This window comes from Hemicordylus capensis, chromosome 12 (assembly GCF_027244095.1).
Source record: "Hemicordylus capensis ecotype Gifberg chromosome 12, rHemCap1.1.pri, whole genome shotgun sequence".
NCBI classification, from domain to species: domain Eukaryota; kingdom Metazoa; phylum Chordata; class Lepidosauria; order Squamata; family Cordylidae; genus Hemicordylus; species Hemicordylus capensis.
Genome location: NC_069668.1, coordinates 1,481,654 through 1,499,687, shown reverse-complemented (window position 1 = coordinate 1,499,687; position 18,034 = coordinate 1,481,654). Strand labels below are relative to the sequence as shown.

At 54.2% G+C, this 18,034-nt stretch overlaps 1 protein-coding gene across 1 annotated transcript in view; it reads right to left on the bottom strand.

Moving 5' to 3' along the window:
* The window catches only part of RABGEF1 (RAB guanine nucleotide exchange factor 1), a 36,229-nt gene extending 18,739 nt beyond the window's left edge, over positions 1 to 17,490 (bottom strand). Inside the window, exons 1-8 of the mRNA XM_053275283.1 lie at positions 17,323 to 17,490; positions 13,952 to 14,094; positions 13,199 to 13,391; positions 11,307 to 11,476; positions 9,607 to 9,785; positions 8,020 to 8,392; positions 7,484 to 7,673; positions 3,019 to 3,245 (exon numbers count right to left, since the gene is read on the bottom strand). Coding sequence (XP_053131258.1) covers positions 3,019 to 3,245; positions 7,484 to 7,673; positions 8,020 to 8,392; positions 9,607 to 9,785; positions 11,307 to 11,476; positions 13,199 to 13,342 — 1,283 coding nt within the window. The 5' untranslated portion in view covers positions 13,343 to 13,391; positions 13,952 to 14,094; positions 17,323 to 17,490. The remainder of the gene's footprint in view (positions 1 to 3,018; positions 3,246 to 7,483; positions 7,674 to 8,019; positions 8,393 to 9,606; positions 9,786 to 11,306; positions 11,477 to 13,198; positions 13,392 to 13,951; positions 14,095 to 17,322) is intronic.
* Between the last annotated feature and the right edge of the window lie 544 nt (positions 17,491 to 18,034).

The window sequence follows — 18,034 nt, the reverse complement described above, 5'->3', positions numbered from 1 at the left end:
AGTTACTTTCCAAGAATTTATCCGGGCTCACCAGGAAGCAAATCCATTCAGCACAGCAAAATATTTAGCTGGGACTTCAGGGAGGCCCATGGACCTCTGGTTAGGAGCTTCGGAAGCTGCCTTCTACTGAGTCAGACCCTTGGCGCACCGGGCTCAATACTGTCTGCACTCACTGGCAGCAGCTCCCCAAGGTTTCAGGCAGGGGTCTCTCCCAGCCCTACTTGGAGATGCTGCCAGGGAGGATTGAAGCTGGGATGTTCTGCATGCAAAGCAGATGCTCTTCCATTGAGCCATGGCCCCAGTCCTCTAAGGTCAATGGTATTCCAGATGCTGCGAAACTACAACTCCCAACACTCTCCGCTCCGATTGTAGCTGGGGGGTGGGATGGAGTTGCAGCTCAGCATCATCTGGAGTCCCACCGGTTGGGCACCCTGAAGGGGTGTATCTTGCAGTGCTCACACCCATCCAAGCCCAAACCAAGGTGGGCCCTGCTTAGCAAAGGGGATCCTTCATGCTGTCTTCCACAAGACCAGCTCTCCTCCCTGAATCTAGGAAGAGAGCCGGTCTGGTGGTAGCAAGCATGACTTGTCCCCTTATCTAAGCAGGGTCCACCCTGGTTGCATATGAATGGGAGACTAGAAGTGTGAGCCCTGTAAGAGATTCCCTGCAGGGGATGGAGCCGCTCTGGGAAGAGCAGAAGGTTCCAAGTTCCCTCCCTGGCAGCATCTCCAACGAGATAGGGCTGGGAGAGAGACTCCTGCCTGCAACCTGGGAGAAGCCGCTGCCAGTCTGGGCTGACGATACTGAGCTGGATGGACCAAGGGTCTGACTCAGTAGATGGCAGCTTCCTATGAATTACATGAGAATTCCTCTCTCCTTTCTGGATCTGCAGAAGGGCGCCGAGGAAAAAGCAGAAGCTTGAGACTCATCTCACTTTGTAGGTCCCTTACACAAGAGAGAAGCTCTCTCCGATTCTCCTTCAGGATACATTTTACTCCCTTCAGCAGGAAAAAACAAGGGCTCATTCGGGAGCTCTCTCTGGATGGCAGGGAGGGAAAGCATCGCGGTGGCGCTTAACCACGGAGAGGAAATCGATGCTGCGAGATGAAGGGCTGCAGCGTCGGCACTTTCAGGCGACTGAGCCAAAGTGCACGCACTGGGAGACCATTAAGCCTGGCTGGATCACCCAGCAGCAGCACCCCGCCCAGGCAAGCAGCCTTGTTATTCTTTCAAACAATGAAGATAAACAAGCCAGCAAGGAGGGGCTGGGTGGAGCAGGAGCCTCCGGCAAACATGTCCCGCACACAGCTACACACTCGTTACCTAGGGAGCTGCCTTAAACGGGGTCAGGCCCTTGGTCAGCCTAGTGCAGCATTACCAGCACTGACTGGCAGCAGCTCCCCAAGGTCTGAGGCCGGAGTCCTGCCTCCAGCCCTGCCTGGAGACGCTGCCAAGATTGAACCTGGGACCGTCTGCGTGCAAAGCAGATGCTCTATCGCTGAGCTAGAGACCCGTCCTCGAAGTTATCAAACTCACATGCAATCTCCTGCCCAAATGCAAACCACGGTGGGCCCGACTTAGCAAAGAGAACAATTCCTGCTCCAGTTGAAATTACTTCTGTTACGGAGAAGCTTTCGGGTCACACTGCAATGCAAATCCACCGTGCAGGAAGAACCAGACAGTTGTAGAAAAATATAGCGGCCCTTTGGGGGGGGGGGTTGGAAAATAGTCCAGGGTGCTGGACTAGAGAGGCCTCGGACCCGATCCTGCAAGGCCCGTCACACGCTCTGCTACACCTAGGACCCGAGAATTGCTCCTCCTCGCCTTTCTTGGAACGAGAAAGCTGACAGTAACCGGGCCAGCTGTCCGGGCCAACTCCCTTCAGCGAAGGAAAACATGAGCAAATCGCTAAGACTCTGGAGACATGTGCCCTGTTGAGTCATGGGTTTCCACACAGGCACAGCTGCTCAGGAATGTCTCTGGTATGCCCTGGGCCCCAGCCGCCTTGAAAGGAGACGGCAAGGGCAGAAACGGGCTGAAAAGTCGCTCCCTGGGAGCGCGAGAAATCCTGCAACTGAATCGGAGACGGTCCCGACACAGCTTTGGGGAGAGGGGCAGGTTAGGAGGAGCGGATCCTCGCAGCACACCCCCCCCCCACCCCGGAGGGCTCGGGCTGGGAGGCTGCCACCGGCCGGGGCCAAGCTGGTCAGCAATTAGGTCTGGAGGCAACAGTTGTCTTTGTCCATGGCGGGGACTCCAGAGTTGGGTGGCTCCTTCTCAGAGGCATCAGACAAGGAAGGTGATGCCGCAGCAAGTCAGACTGACCTAAGCTACAAATGCAATTTATTTTATTTTATTTATCCTCCCATTTTCATTCTGCCTTTCAAGAGGCACCCCCAAGGCGGTTTACCAGAGACAAAATGCAACAGGGCGCCATAAAAACCACACCCAAAGCCTTAAAACCAGCTAACTGAGCAGGCACCTTTTTAAAGGGGCGGTTGTTCTCTTTCTGGAGCAGGGGGAGAGCAACCGGCCCTCTCCATCCCCAGCACAGCATCCCTCCAGTGGCTGTGGCCTGCTTTACGTTTCTTTTTGAGACTGTGAGCCCTTTGGGGACAGGGAGCCCGCTTTATTTACTTGTTTAGATCTATGTAAACCGCTTGGCGGACTTCTGTGGAAAAGCGGGATATAAATATTTGTCATATCCGTATGCGTAAACAGCAAAAACCACAACACAGCAAAAAGAAACACCATAAGGGAGACAAACAAAGCTATTTTTAACATTATCGATCCTTCTCATCATTCCCCCCACCTTCTATCTTACCTTTCCTCCAGGGGGCTCAGGGTGACACACACCTTGCGGGGGGGGTTCCCCTCAAACCCCGCTTAGCCGGAGGACAGGCACTGCCATTGCTTATCAGTGGGCCGGGGGATCCCCATGGGGGGGTGGGTTTCCCTCCTCTCCCTCCTCCCCGCCCTGGCCCTCTCGGCGCCCCCCAGGCCAGCCCCCTTGTTCACCTCAGGCTCTCCTCTTCCTCCTCCGCCGGCGCCGTCTCCCCCTTCAGAGGCTCCTTGGACACCTTCTCCCCCGCCCCTCGACGTGATGGCGTCACTTCCGCCAAGGGCGCCGCCGCCGCCGCCTGCCCGAAACGACGCGGCGCCAGGCCCAAGAGGAAAAGCAACGGCGTCTCCACCCACACCCACCACCACGTCCGGCTCGCATTGGGGCGCACCGCTGGGTCCTGCTGCGTGGCAGGAGCGGGGGCTACCAAGAGGGTCTCAGGGGCCAAGGAGGAGTCTGGGGCTTACTGGCGTTGAGGGGGGGGGGTTATATCAGATATATTCATTCCCTTTAGGAGAGTTCCCTGCCTGGCAGCATCTCCAAGAGAGGGCTGAGAGAGACTCCTGCCTGCAACCTTGGAGAAGCCGCTGCCAGTCTGCGAAGACAATACTGAGCTCGATAGACCAAGGGTCTGACTCAGGATATGGCAGCTTCCTATGTTCATATATATACATACAGATACATATACACACACAAAAAATAGAGAGAGAGAGAGAGAGAGAGAGAGAGAGAGATCTGCATGTATATGTATGTATGTATATACACACAAACACACTACCTCTCTCTCTCTCTCTCTCTACACACACACACACACACACTAATCCTCTGAATCCCGGTTGCAGGGGAGTAACAGCAGGAGAGAGGGCCTGCCCTCCCCTCTTGCCTGTGGGCTCCCCAGCAGCATCAGGTGGGCCACTGTGGGAAACAGGAGGCTGGACTAGATGGGCTTCCTTGTGCCAGATCCACCAAGGCTGCTCTTATGTTCAAATAAGACAGACGCACACTTTATAACACATAATGCAGATGGATAGATAGGATATTGACATTTATCAATATCATGTGTGGACTTCAAAGAGAGGGATATAGAACCCTGAAGCTGATGTATATACGTCAAGATGTCTGTTCTTTGTCCCTCTATGTTTCAATTTACACATAATAAACATATATATTATAAACACAGTGGGGAGTGTGGACCTGCAAAAGGAGAGGCCCTTTCTGATCCCCTGGCTGTGTTCCCCGAAGGGGAAAAAAAACTTTTGCTGTGTGGAAACTGATTGCATAGCACACGGAAGGTACTTTGCATATTCTCAGAGACTCTTTGTGTCATCACTGCACACACTGTAGGCTCCCAGGCTTTCAAAACAGGCTGGAGGGCTATTGTAAGCCTTGTCCACTCTCCTAAAGAAGGAGTATCCTGCCAGGACCCTAGTTAAGACCATTTGACAGCTGGAGGAACTGAGGCTGACAGACAGGGGCTTTTCTAAGGTCACCCACTATGAGGCCATAGCAGAGAAAACCCTGGCACACATCTCCAGTCCAGGACAAGCTCTCCAGCCACCCCACCATACTGGTCCATTTGTTGGGAGAAAGGAAATACATTCTGCTCACTCCCAATCTCCCCCCACCCGCCGCTTTAAAAAACCCCAAAACATTTCTTAAACTTCTATCCTGCTTTTTACATGCATCCTCAAGAACATTCGGGATCAAACCAGAAAGCATCTTGTCCCAGTGGCCAAATACCCCCGTGGGAAACCCAGAAGCCGGGCACCAAGGGCACACACTGCTCCTGGACATTGAGGCTCCACTTCGCCATCCCCACTAACAGGGAGAGACGTTCCCTCCACCCCCATGGATGTGCCTAATCCCATTTTAAAGCCATCCAAGCCAGCAGCCATCACATCTAGTGGCGGAGAATCCCATGCATGAAATTATGTGTTGTGTGGACGGCGCTCTTTGGTCTGCTTGACATGCCAGATTGGCACCCTCCCCACAGTCTGCAGGCAGCAGCCACCAAGGCGCGGGCTGATGCTTGCTGCAGAGGTCGCATCTTAGATTTTAAAATCTCGTGTGGTTTCCTCAAAACGTTGGGATACAGAGGAACAGAGCGGGAGGTAGTCTAGGGATGACTACAAGAGCGTAGTGAGCACCACCCCCCTCAGAATATTTCCCATTCCCCCACCCAACCCACCCAACTGGAACTTGACAGCGAAGTGTCAGATGATACAGTCCTGGTCTATGATGGGCCTATGGCTTGAATAAATTATTTCTAAAGGCTTCCAACGTTTAAGGAAGCCTCATTCACTCCCTCCCCTACCCCAGAACAAGCAGCATTCAGTGCAACCAGCTAGGGAAGAGATTCCTCCAGCCTCCCAGGAGCCAGGTAGCGAGGAGACCCCTCTAGCCTCCCAGGAGCCAGGTAGCGAGAGGACTCCTCCAGCCTCCCAGGAGCCAGGTAGCGAGGAGACCCCTCCAGCCTCCCAGGAGCCAGGTAGCGAGGAGCCTCCTCCAGCCTCCCAGGAGCCAGGTAGCGAGGAGCCTCCTCCAGCCTCCCAGGAGCCAGGTAGCGAGGAGCCTCCTCCAGCCTCCCAGGAGCCAGGTAGTGAGGAGCCTTCTCCAGCCTCCCAGGAGCCAGGTAGTGAGGAGCCTCCTCCAGCCTCCCAGGAGCCAGGCAAACCCTTCCGCTTCTGTTCCAGGCCAGGAACTGGGCTGGACGGGACCATATCTGCAGGAGAATGTAGGATCATCTCCCCAGCAGATTTCAGCTGGCCTGGTCCTGACCTTGCTCCCCACCACTCCACTCTTTCCTGCCACACCGTCTTGGACCAGAAGAGGATACTAGCCTGGGAAGAAGCCCGAAAGGTTTGGCCTCATCCAAAAAGACAGTCTTCCCTAAGAGGAATTGGGCCCATCAAGCTTCATGGATCAGGTTACTACACCAAAACCATTAATTCCCAGGCTCTGTCAGTATTTAACATATAGCAAAATCCTCACTGGCTTTATAACATTCTTTGCCACTCCCCTGCTCCCCCCGAAACTAACTAACCTGGAGGTAGACGCAGCCATGTTGACATGGAGGCGTGCGCCAAATCACACTGTAGGAATCTCGGTGGAACACTGGCATCTTAAAACACTGATGCTGGCCTCTTTTTTTAAAAAAGAGAGAACCGTACCACTGAGACACTGGAAACCGACATTTCCAAATGTACTTTCCGTTGGACGTGCAATTCTGCTGCGGGCGAAGTTAGGTAACGGCCGTACTGAGGTAATTTATTGCACAATACCGACACACAACACATCTGGATACAAAATACAGTTATAGCTGGAAAAGAAACCACATACAATTATTCAGGCCTCTCAGCATCGTCCACTAGGTTCCAACCGCCTCTCCGAACCTGGCGGATAGCTTTCACCTTCCAACCGGCTGTCTCCGCAAACTGCCCCCCTCCCAGAAAAGGCATTTAAGGTCGTAATGCATAGAGATGCTACATCTGGGAGAATTATGCCCTAAAAAAACTAATACCTTCCCCCCAAAGTTCTTAAATAACAGTCACAAGGAAATCGCTCGCCAAATCTATGGAAGATTTTTTAAATATATATATATATACCCTCATCTCTCCGCATCAATAAATAAACCATCAGCTTATTTATACGAGGGGAAAGGTGAGGAGTTTTTGTTCACAAGCCCAGGGTTACCCTGACTGTTCTCTGAAGAACAACGCTGAGCTCTTGTAGGCAGCCGCCAGTTGCAGTGAGACCCAGTCTCCTGTCTCTGATGGAGTGGCAATGGGACCCAGCCTCCTGTCTCTGAGGGTGCCTGGCTTTGGAGGCAGATGCATGAGGAATCTAAATAACCAAGGGTGCAAATTTAGGGCTCTTCGACTCAACTCTCAGGGTGACCGCAGCAGCATGCAGGAAAGCAGATGCAGACATCTCTGCCTCTTCCATAGCTCCACGGGGTCACGCAGCCCTTTTCCAGACGGCCCTTGGGGCAGAAGCCGCTCCAGCGTGATCCCCTTGACAGAACTGGCAAGGCAAACAGTTTTTTACTGGTCCAGTCCAGGAGCTCAAAAGCAGTGAAAGCTTTGCACACTGCCCAGAAGGCTGCAAGAGGCAGAAGACAGAAAACAGTCGTCGCTCTTGGTTTTAGCCTAGACAGGTTGGGCCAATAAAGTACCTTGGCTTGCATACCCTACGTCTCTGTGGGACTGAACTCTGGAGGAAGAGACCCAACACCGTCTCTTCCATTTATCCCTGCCTCGTGACACAGAGCTAAGACGCTGAGGCCGGCTCAATTCCAGACCCTCAATCTGATCTTGTGTGCAAACCGCCCTCTCCTTCCATTCAAGCTTGCATCCAACAGCACAAGCTGCCCCACCAAAGAGCAGGCACCATTAAAAAAAAAAAGCGCAGTTATTTCGTAAATCCCTTAAGAAACCAGGATGCCCTGCAAGGCACCCCGAATTGCCCTTTTGTTGGTCAGAGAAGCGGAAATAAATCAAAACCTCAACACATAAAATGGGTGACGCAGACAGACTCACAAGTGGAGGAGTGCCTTTTTTAAAAGAGAGAGAGAGAGAGAAACCACACATGGGAAATTTGGATATTAATACACAGAACTCAGCTGTTTTCTTGGGTTTTTTAAAAACGTCTTCCTCTTTGCAGGTCGGCGTCTTCTGACCGGGGCTTCCTCTCGAAATCAACAAGACGTTGTGGGAAAACGTTGTGAAATAAAGTGCTGATGTAGACGTCTGATGCCTGGAGGTGACGTAACTGCCAGCTGCCTTGCTGGGGAGAAAGGACTCTCTCGAAGGAAGTGCGCCAGAACGTCTCGCTGGAATTGGCAGGCAAAAAAAAGGAAGGAAGTGGAAAGTTTGGAGACCGGGTAGTTCAGATGTGCATAGGGACACCCCCCCCCAAAAAAAATCTCTTTGTGCACACTTTGTACACATTTTGCTACTGTAACCCTACCGCTGTGAATGTACACAGTACATACTAGTCGATGTGCTTCCTTCCAGAAAGGTGTGTCCTTTTTTCTGACACAAGGGTAGACGGGTTCCAGTTTGCTGCATAGCTGGGTACGGAAGGGAAGTTCTCCCACAAAACCAGCCCCGCCAGAAATCAGGAGCGGGGGGACAAAAGCCGCTCGCGATCTTCCGGGCCCCCCCGGAACCGCTCACCACCACGTGATCTTGAACTCGTAAATGGGCCGCTTGCAGTAGTAGTGGTTGATCAGGTGCTTGTCGCAGACCCCGATGCACTGGTGGTCCACGGTGATGCCCCGGCTGCAGAGGTCCGTCACGATGCAGTGCAGGAGGTCGTAGACGTCGGCCACGGCCTCCCAGGGCCCGAAGGAGACGTCCACCTCGCAGTGGTGCTCGAAGAGCTTGCCCTCGCCCTCACTGCGCTCGAAGCGCAGGGAGTTGAAGAGCGGGCACTCGTAGGGGGTGATGGGCATCTCCTCCTTGAAGACGCAGATCTTCAGCTTGGCAAAGCGGGCTTTCCGCTGCATGGCCCGCAGCTTGGCGATCTCGACGATCCGCTCCAGGTGCTCTGAAGAGGGAGAGCGAAGCGAGAGCTGAGAGGCAGAAGCCTTTGGCCAAATCGGACTCTGAATTTAAGACGACGCCCTTAAAAAGTCGAGCTTAGATGCAGGTTATACCTGCATTTACTTGAAAGGAATAGGACTCTGAATTTAAGACAGCCTTCTGATTTCTAGTATCAAAACACTTGGGGAAAACATAGTCTTGGGTTCAAGTAAATACAGTACAGCATTGCTTCAAAATTTGACAACCTATTTTATTGCCTCAGTAGAGCCCAAAGTTCTATAGAACTTTGCCTCAATAATACAACTTTTATATTGCCTCAACAGAGCCCAACGTTTTCCCTGGAACAGGGATTTCCAGATGTTGTCCACTACAACTCCCAGCATGTCCAGCTGCAACACCCTTTGACTGGGGATTATGGGAGTTGTAGTCAACCACACCTGGGAATTCCTGTTACAAGGGACATGGTTCCTCGCCCAGTACTATGCTGGGGGGAAAAGTGTTATTAACATATTTGTATCCTGCTCCCTGAGGACAATACTGCTCAGGAGACCTAATAAGAGAAGATAACAGGGAGAGCTGGGAAAGACTCCTGCCTGAAACCTGGGAGAGCCACTGCCAGTCAGTGTAGACAATATTGAGTGGAGCTGGTCTGGTGGGAACAAGCAAGACTTGAACCCTTAGCTAAGAAGGGTCCACCCTGGTTGCACATGAATGGGAGACTTGATGTGTGAGCACTGCAAGATATTCCCCTCCGAGGATGGAGCCACTCTGGGAAGAGCATCTAGATCCCAAGTTCCCTCCCTGGCAGCATCTCCAAGATCGGGATGAGAGAGATTCCTGCCTGCAACTTTGCAGAAGCCGCTGCCAGTCTGGGTAGACAATACTGAGCTAGACAGACCAAGGGTCTGACTCAGTATAAGGCAGCTTCCTATGTTCCTAGAGATTTGGCCACGATGTAAAATGTTCCTTAGGGGGATGGGGCATCTGCTTAGCACGGGGAAAGGCCCAGCTTCAATCCCCGACAGCATCTCCAGGTAGGGCCGGGAGCGGTGCCTGCCTGAAACCTTGGACAGCTGCTGCCAGTCAGTGCAGACAACCCCGAGCGGGACGGACCAAAAGCCAGACTCCGTATGAAGCCGCTTCCGAGGTTCCTCCTGCCCAGACACACTTCTTGTGCCAGAGGTGACCCGCCACGCCAGCACGGCGCTCTGGATTTACCTTTGTAATAGGGCATCAAGCCCAGGAACGCTTGCCGGACCTTCTCCCCTTTCAGGGGCTGGATCTCTTCAAGGCTGTCTAGCAAAGGTCCTATGGAATAATACTGGGCTTCCTTGTAAACGGACCTCACGCGCTCTCTCGGAGGCAGGTCGCCGGAGCGGAGGAAGTTCAGCACGTCCCTACAAAAGAAGAGCGGGTGGCCGTGAGCAGCTCCATCCCACCGACCAGCTCCCTCGCCCCTCCCGGGGAACAGCGACCGATGCCTTTCAAGATACAACCACGGGGGCTGCAAGTTTCACAGCACAACGGCGCCTCTCCTGATGACGATGGACTACAATCCCCATCCTCCCTGACCACTGGCCACCGGGACTGGGGATGATGGGAGTCGTAGTCCAGACGCCGACGGAGGGCCGGAGTGAATTGTGTCCTAATTAATCAGACCTTGTTTAAACTGTGTTTTAATTGGGTTTTCATAGTTTTGAGATTTTAAATTTTAACGAGGGAATTCCACAGATTCATTCTGCGCTGTGTGCAAAAGCCCTTCCTTTTGTTGGTCCTAAATTTCCGGGGAATCAGTTTCAAGGGACGGCCTCTGGGTCTCGTGCTGTGAGAGAGGGAAGGAAACTTCTCTCTGTTCGTCGCCTTTTCCCTAAACCAAAAAGCCTCAAATGTTAGGGCCTTCTCAAGGGCACGGGATTTGCTTGGTGCCTGTCGAGAAAAAGCCTTGCGAGTGCTTTAGCACCGTTATCCTCAGGGAGGATAAATCTGGGAGGAAGGCACAGACACGCCAGAGTCCCCCGGAACGGCTGCCTTGACAAGATCAAGAGGTTACACGTTTATTCCCAGCATTTAGTGCTTCTGAGATGCCCTTGTGCGTCCTGCGTCTGGTGGCAAAAGCGCCATGGACATTTTGACTAATCAATCCTATTAGTGGCCGCAGGCGGCCTAAAGACGGAGCATCTGTTGCATGGCTCTGCCTTGACCCTTTCCAAAGCTCAGGGCCTAGGGTGGAAAATCCAGCCCTGCACCTTTGAGCGTGGTGATCCTCTTCATGCTTAGCAGGGGGAGAGCAACTGGCCCTATCCATCCCCTGCACAGCAGCCCTCCAGTGGCTGTTGCCAGTGTCTATTTTATGTTTCTTTTTTAGATTGGGAGCCCTTTAGGATCAGGGAACTATCTTCTCCTTATTAGGACTATGAATATTTACAGTATACACTGCTTTTCTTTCTTCGTTTTTCATTATTAGTTTTTCGAAGGAAACCGCTTTGAGAAATTCTTGGTTAAAAGCGGCAGTATATAAATAATACGAACAAAGCAAGCTGCCGCCTACTGAGTCAAGCCATTGGCCCATCTAGCTCAGGATTGCCTACAAAGACCAGCAGCAGCTCTGCAATATTTCAGGCAGGAGCCTTTCCCAGGCCAACCTGAAAATGCTGCCAAGGATTGAACCTGGGACCTTCTGCAGACATAGCAGACACTCTACCCCCAATCTACAACCCCATTCCCTAAGAGGAATATCTGAAGGCGCTCACACATGTAGTCGCCCATCCAAATGCAAACCAAGACAAACCCTGCTTAGCAAAGGGGACCACTCATGCTCGCTACCACAAGACCAGCTCTCCTCCCCGGGGTAGGCAGAAGACAGCGGATTGCCCTGGCTCCACTTGCAGAGTGACCTTTGCAGAGAAGGGGGCACGTACCCAAAGAAGGTTCCGTCTCGGTCAATGAAATATCTGCCTTCGGCATCCGTCGGGATGTAATGCCGGCCGCTAAACATGGCCGACAGCATGGTGTCATCGTGCCGGCGCAGCGTTGACAGCCGGGTGGTGAAGTGCATGCCTCCAACGTTCAGCGGCACCACTTCGGGGAACTGGAGAAGAAAGAAGCACATTTGGAGGGAAGGAATAAGCACATTCAGAGAGAAGGAATACACACATTTATTTTATTTTAGAGAGGTTTATACCATTATGCACATTTAATACCATTATCATTCATACCATTATGCACATTCATACCAACATCTGCAGGAAGGCCCAAGTTGTGTAGCTCTATTCTAGCCAGAGGCAGGAAAAACCTTGGTGACCACAACACTGAAATGTTTGCGGGATGTAAATATAAAACAATCCAGATGTATTTTATGTACCAACTCATCTGGCCTTCTGGCCCACCCCATCCTTCCGGTTTGGAATGGGATACATTTTAAAAACAAACAAACAGGAGAACAATAAAAAGGAGAAATTTAAAAGCCAGCTGGGATGAAGATGCAGCAAGTCATAAAGAGTTACTATAAATAAGTCTAACCACACATAACTAAAATAACTGCATATTCTTCTCCTGTTACTCCTCTCTCTCCTTCTTCCTATATTGATTGATTGATATTATAGATTGTAACCCCCTCGGGGCAGGGTCCTTTCCTCATCCTTGGGAAAGCTGCATACAGAGAGATGCTGCTGTATCTCGAACAACACTAATAAGGTGCAGAGTTTTTTGGGAAGGCTCAGGCTGAGGAAGAAGGATGCCTTGTAAACATGAGACAACCCCCTACCAAAAAGGATGTCCACACCCATACGGCCCCACAGATGGAATAGTTACAAAGCTGTTTCCACGTGATCTTAGCGACATTGATAAATGTGGTAGATAAATGTATCTACCCGAACAGAAGTCAACTCTGAATTCGGAACATAAGAACCCACCTTCTACCGAGTCAGACCCTTGGTCCATCTAGCTCAGGATTGTCTACCCAGACTGGCAGCGGCTTCTCCAAGGTTGCAGGCAGGAGTCTCTCCCAGCCCTACCTTGGAGCTGCTGCCAGGGAGGGAACTGGGAACCTTCTGCATGCAAGTAGGCAGGTACTCTTCCCAGAGCGGCCCCATCCCCTAAGGGGAATATCTCACAGCGCTCGCCCGGCAAAGTGGGCAATTCATGCTTGCTGCCACAAGACCCTTGGAAAGGGCTGGTGAGAGCCGCAGGTGTGTCCAAGGGCTTACCGGCTTCCAGTAGCAGATGGTAGCTCCCCTTGGAAAACAGAGGTTAAATATAGGTTCTGCCTAGACTAACCCCCACAAAAGAGGACTCAGCATGCAAGGTGAAGGTAAAGTGTGCCACTGAGCCAGTGTTGACTCCTGGAGACCGCAGAGCCCTCTGTGGTTTTCTTTTGGTAGAATCCAGGAGGGGTTGACCCTTGCCTCCTCCTGCGCAGTATGAGATGATGCCTTTCAGCATCTTCCTGTATTGCTGCTGCCCAATATATAGGCGTTCCCCCCATAGTCTGGGGAACAGACCAGCAGGGATTCGAAGCGGCAGCCTCTGGCTCGCTAGTCAAGTCATTTCCCGCTGCGCCATTAGGTGGCTCCTGCGTGTCAGAGGACGCCCCCAATTCCAAACATCAAAGTCCCTGGGAAAAGCTCGTCTCGGATTCAAGTGAATACAGTCCCTTTCACGGTTTCACACACCGTGGCAGTGGCAAGGGTGGACTGGCCGATACGCAATCGGCAGGAGACACACACACACACCCCGACTGCGAACATTAAAGAACTCTGGGGCGGGGGGGTGTGGAACTCGGATTCCGGGAGATACGGAAAACCTCACGCACCTTCTGAGGAAGAAGAGGCAGGGCCTGCTCCGCCTGGCTGGCCGTCGGGGTGACCGGCTCTTGGAAGTCGTCCTCGGCATCCGAGCCCGACATGGCATCGCCCGGGCATTCGCTGGCTTTCTCCTGCCCCGTGACTACCACCATCCCTGTGGCTCGGGGAAGCTGGTCTGCTGGGCGGGCAGCCGTGGCAAGGCTGGAGGGGAGAGGAGGCTCGTGGTCAGCCGGGCGCCTCCGCTTGACAGGGGCAGGCCAGCCCGGAGCACCGCGCTTGCAAGCGGCCCCGCCGTCCTCGGGAAGTGAGTCAGGAGCAGGATGGCGCTGAGCGCTGCCATTAGTCAGGAGCGGCACGCGCCGCCCTGTCAGATCCTGCAGCCCCGTGGAGGCAGCTGTCACTGGCTGCCAGACGGGCTCGACCTGTTTTCAGCTGCCGGGAGCCGGTTCGCCCGCGAGGACAGCCACGGCTCCCGCCAGCCTCCGGCAGTCCGCCACAGCTACTCCGCGCCGGGACGGCCTCCCCGACTCGGGGGCGTCCCGACACGGCACCGCAGCTTCGGGCCAGGCCAAAGGAGGCCTCTCTCCAGCCGTCTGCAATTCGTAGGGCGCAGCCGGCATAACTGACGACGCTTACAGTGCCCGGGCTGGCGGCTGCACGCACGCTGAGCGTCGAGAATCGGACGAACCGCCCGAGTGAAGAAGCCGACCCAGTTACGAGCCAGCGGGAAGAAGGGGAATCAATCGGAACGTGTGTCTCACCTGGGTCCTGAGGGGCATGCAGAGGTCGCCGCCGCTGCCGCCGCCGCTCACACTCATTTCATTTCTTTGTCACCCCAAGGCATCTCGGCACAGCACAAAGAGGAACATCGGCGCTGCAAGGAGCCGGGGATCAGGAGCCTGTCCTAAAGATTTAAAATCAACGATCAGTCTCCTTCCAGGAGGATCCCTCCCGCCTGTTTCTTCGGAACGGGGAGGGCCAACTGGACGAGCCCAGGAGTCAGATGAGGACCGCAAAGCAATCCTAGGCTCCCACAATCCTATCCCCTTTCAACCATAGGTGTGAGGATATGCGTGCCTCTAATTTCAGTTGCAAGGCAAACTAAACAAAATAAAACAAGCACAATTTGCAAGCTGTCCAGCAGAGGTTCTCCACCTTGGGTGTCTCAGATGTTGTTAGACTACAACTCCCATCGTCCCCGGGACAAAAAGGTCTGGGGATGATGGGATCCTTCCCTAGAAGTTACATCAGAAGCTGCCTACTGAGTCAGATGCTTGGCCCATCTAGTGCAGTATTGTTTACACTGACCGGAAGCGGTTGTCCAGACTTTCTGGCTGGACAGAAATATCTAGCCTGGGACCAGCTCTCCTCCCCAATTCAGAGCAATTAGACCCTGCAGTTTTTGAGAGGAAAGGAAACAAGTTTCCCTTCCCTTCATCTGTTCTGGACCCCAACTAGCATACAAAAGACTTACAAAGGTCTCTTTAGTCATTCTAAACTGAGCACACGAAAGGACTGTGTTTCACCGAACTGATCCAATTACAGGGAAATGCATCCTCCCAGTTGACAAGATGTTTTTCCAATTCGACTCCTCCTCCTGCATAACTCTTTAACCCGCGCTTTGTCACCCTACCTGTCTCCCGATAGGGCTGGGAGAGCCTCCTGCCTGGAACCTCGGAGGAGCCACTGCCAGTCAGTGTAGACAATGCTGAGCTAGCTGGGTCAAGGGTCTGACTCGGTATACGGCAGCTTCCTACGTTCCTAATGGCCAACGGAATAACATGAAACTGATTGCTTACTTGGCGGGTTTTTAGTGTACGGGTTCCCAACCTTGGGGTTTCCATATGGCGACGGACTATGACTCCCATCACCCCCTGCAGCAGGGGAAGATGGGAGTCGTGATCTACCCTCAAGGGATTCACGGTTGCGAAGCCCTGTTTCAGTGGGCTCCCTCTGTCCCTTTTTGAGAACAAGGCTGCTGCTACCCTCCCCTCAACCAACAAGACGGGATGGGCTGCACATAGGTAGAGGTATACAGGAGGGCTGATACATATACAATTAAAACAACGATCAATTGTCTTGTCATCCCCATGGATTAGAGCCAACGGCTCGCTGTCTGGGCCGTTCAGGAGACGCGGACGACGACACCCATGGGACTCGATGGTGCTGGGCTGCCACCGCCTCCTTCTTTTCGTGCCAAGAGGCTCAGGTTTCCACCTGCCGTTGCTGTCCAGGGAGAGCGGAGGATCGGTCACAACACCACCCCACGGCCCGCAGGGGCCTGGACGCAGGTGCGCCACTTAAATCCACAAGCTGGGGGAAGGGGCCTCAGGCTGTGTCAAGCTAGGCACATAGGAAGCTACTGCCTGCCGAGTCAGGCCTGTGGTCCCTCTAGCTCAAGACTGTCTACCCAGACTGGCAGCGGCTCCTGCCTCCAAGGCTGCAGGCAGGAGTCTCTCTCAGCCCTGTCTGGAGATGCTGCCAGGGAGAGAACCTGGGACCTTCTGCTCTTCCCAGAGCAGCTCCTAAGGGGGGAGATCTTCCAGTGCTCACACATGTAGCCTCCCATTCAAAGGCAAACCCTGCTTAGCAAATGGGGCCATTCATGCTTGCTACCACCAGGCCAGCCCGGCTGTGCCATCCTTCCTCTGAAAGCTGCTTCCTAGTGAATCAGACCCTTGGTCCAACTAGCTCAGCGTTGCTTGCTCTGACCGGCAGCAGCTCTCCACAGTTGGAGGGAGGGGTCTTTCCCTGCCCTGCCTGGGGATACTGCCAGGGAGGGAACCTGGCATTCTCTGCTTGCAAGGCAGATGTGCCACCAGATGCTCCACATCTGGAGTGTACCCCTGCCCAATCAGAGATGCTGCCGGTGTGCCAGAACCAGACACAGAGATTGGACCTGCCCTGATCACCAGCCCCACGGGAACAGCAGCCTTGGCTCCCTCCAGTGGGGCACAAGCACCTCAATGGGGCCCACCCCAAGAATGGGGGCGGGGGTGAGCAGGAAACTTGATCCTGAAAAATGTCAACACCAGGCCCCAAAGGCCCGCCGCCTCCTCTCTCTCTCTCCACCCCAGCGGAGGCCCTGCTACTCCAAGGAAAGCTAAACCAAGGCAGACAGCCCAAGGCGGTTGGGTTTGTATCACTTCCAAGGCTGAAATTCAACATCGGTCTCGTTTTAAGTCATTAATGCAGGGGCCCTGTTGGAAAGAGACTGTAAGCCGCTCTGTCCGCTATATGGGTTCTTCTGTCACTCTGCATTCCCCCCCCCTCCACTGCCCCACACAAACACCCCTTGTTTCTGTTTGTTTTCTGGTCTCGGGCCGTAATAACCGTAATCCGAATCTAACCATGAACCGATCCATTCATTATTTTAAATGAAATAAAATTATTTTGGTTCATTAATTATTTTAACGAAAGGTGGTATACCACTGGGGCGGGGGGGATCAAGCCAATCCATCGGCAGCCAACCTGCCTCCGGTCAAACTGGCGAGGGATGCCGGGGTTGGTCCAATATCTACGGAGCATTCAGGGGTCTGCCCTAAACCCATGGGGGGTCCCAGGAGACCCCACAATCCAAGGCAAGGGACCCGCCCAATCCTGGAACCTCTCTCCCCATCCTCCATCCCATAATAGTAGGGCGCGCTCCTAGCTTCAGGGGCAGTCAAAGGAGCAACAGCCACCCTCCCCAGCAGAGTTCCCTCGAACAGGGGTTCCCAGGTGTTGCTGACTACCACTCCCAGGACCCCCAGCTCCAAAGGCTTTTGCTTGAGGATTCTGGGAGTTGTAGTCCACAGCTTCTGGGAATCCCTGTTGGATGCCCTCCCCCATGCTTATGGGGCAGAACCTTGCCACCACCACCCCACTCCTCCTCCATAGGGATAAAGGACAGAGAGACGACGCCCCCCACCCAGAGGAGAAGGAGCTATCACCCTGCAGCCCCTCCCTATCAGGAAAAGGGGAGGAGCTCCAGCCTCCCTCCCTGGGGAAAGGACACCCAGGGAAGGGGCGGAGCTGCCGTACGATCTCCGCCCCGCCCACAAAGGGGAGGGGCTTCCCGGCGCCCGGGGGCGGGGCCAGGCTGTCACCACCGCCCAGCCTCCCCTCTCCGCCGAGTCTCGGCCCTCCTCACCTGGGTCGCTCCGGTCCTCGCCTGCCCGCCCTGGCAGCGACCCCGCCTGAGGCGTCGCGCGCAATATCCCGGCGCCCCTCGCGCCAGGCCCGATCGCTCCGTGCCCGTCAGCCCCGCGCGCGCTGGCTCGCTCGCTCGCCCGCCCCACTAGCCATCCGGGTATTTGGGGGGCTGACGGGCGAGGACGGAGGATGGGAGGGGGAGAGGGAGCCAGGCTTGTGGGCGTGGCTTCGCCGACGGAGGCTCCTCCCCCTCCCCCTCCTGGGCGCCGCCCTATTGGCTCAAGCTGCAGGGAGGAGTTGGGGGAGGCACGATCTGTCTTCATGGCAACCACAGGCTGGGGAATCCTCCGGCCCAGTTCTCCTCCGGTTACCATGGCGACCGCGAAGGTTCTCCCCTCCACACACACACACACCCCGGTGGGCGGGGCCTGCCGCCTCAGGCGCCATTTTGGCTCCTCCATGGACCAATTTCAGGGCCTCTGCGTCTCCATGGCAACGGGATGCAGCTGAAGCCTAAGCGCGCCACGCGGCCCTGGACGTGCACCGGGGATGGAGCGGAGGATGGACGAGGAGTAGAAAGCAGCACAGCCAGGGGCAGGCAGAAATTCAGCAGGAGAAATTATTTAAAATACATATACCCTGCCCCCCCTCCAGTACAATAGAGCTTTGGGGCCGCTCTCAAAAGTAGTGAAAACAGAGAACACACCCTA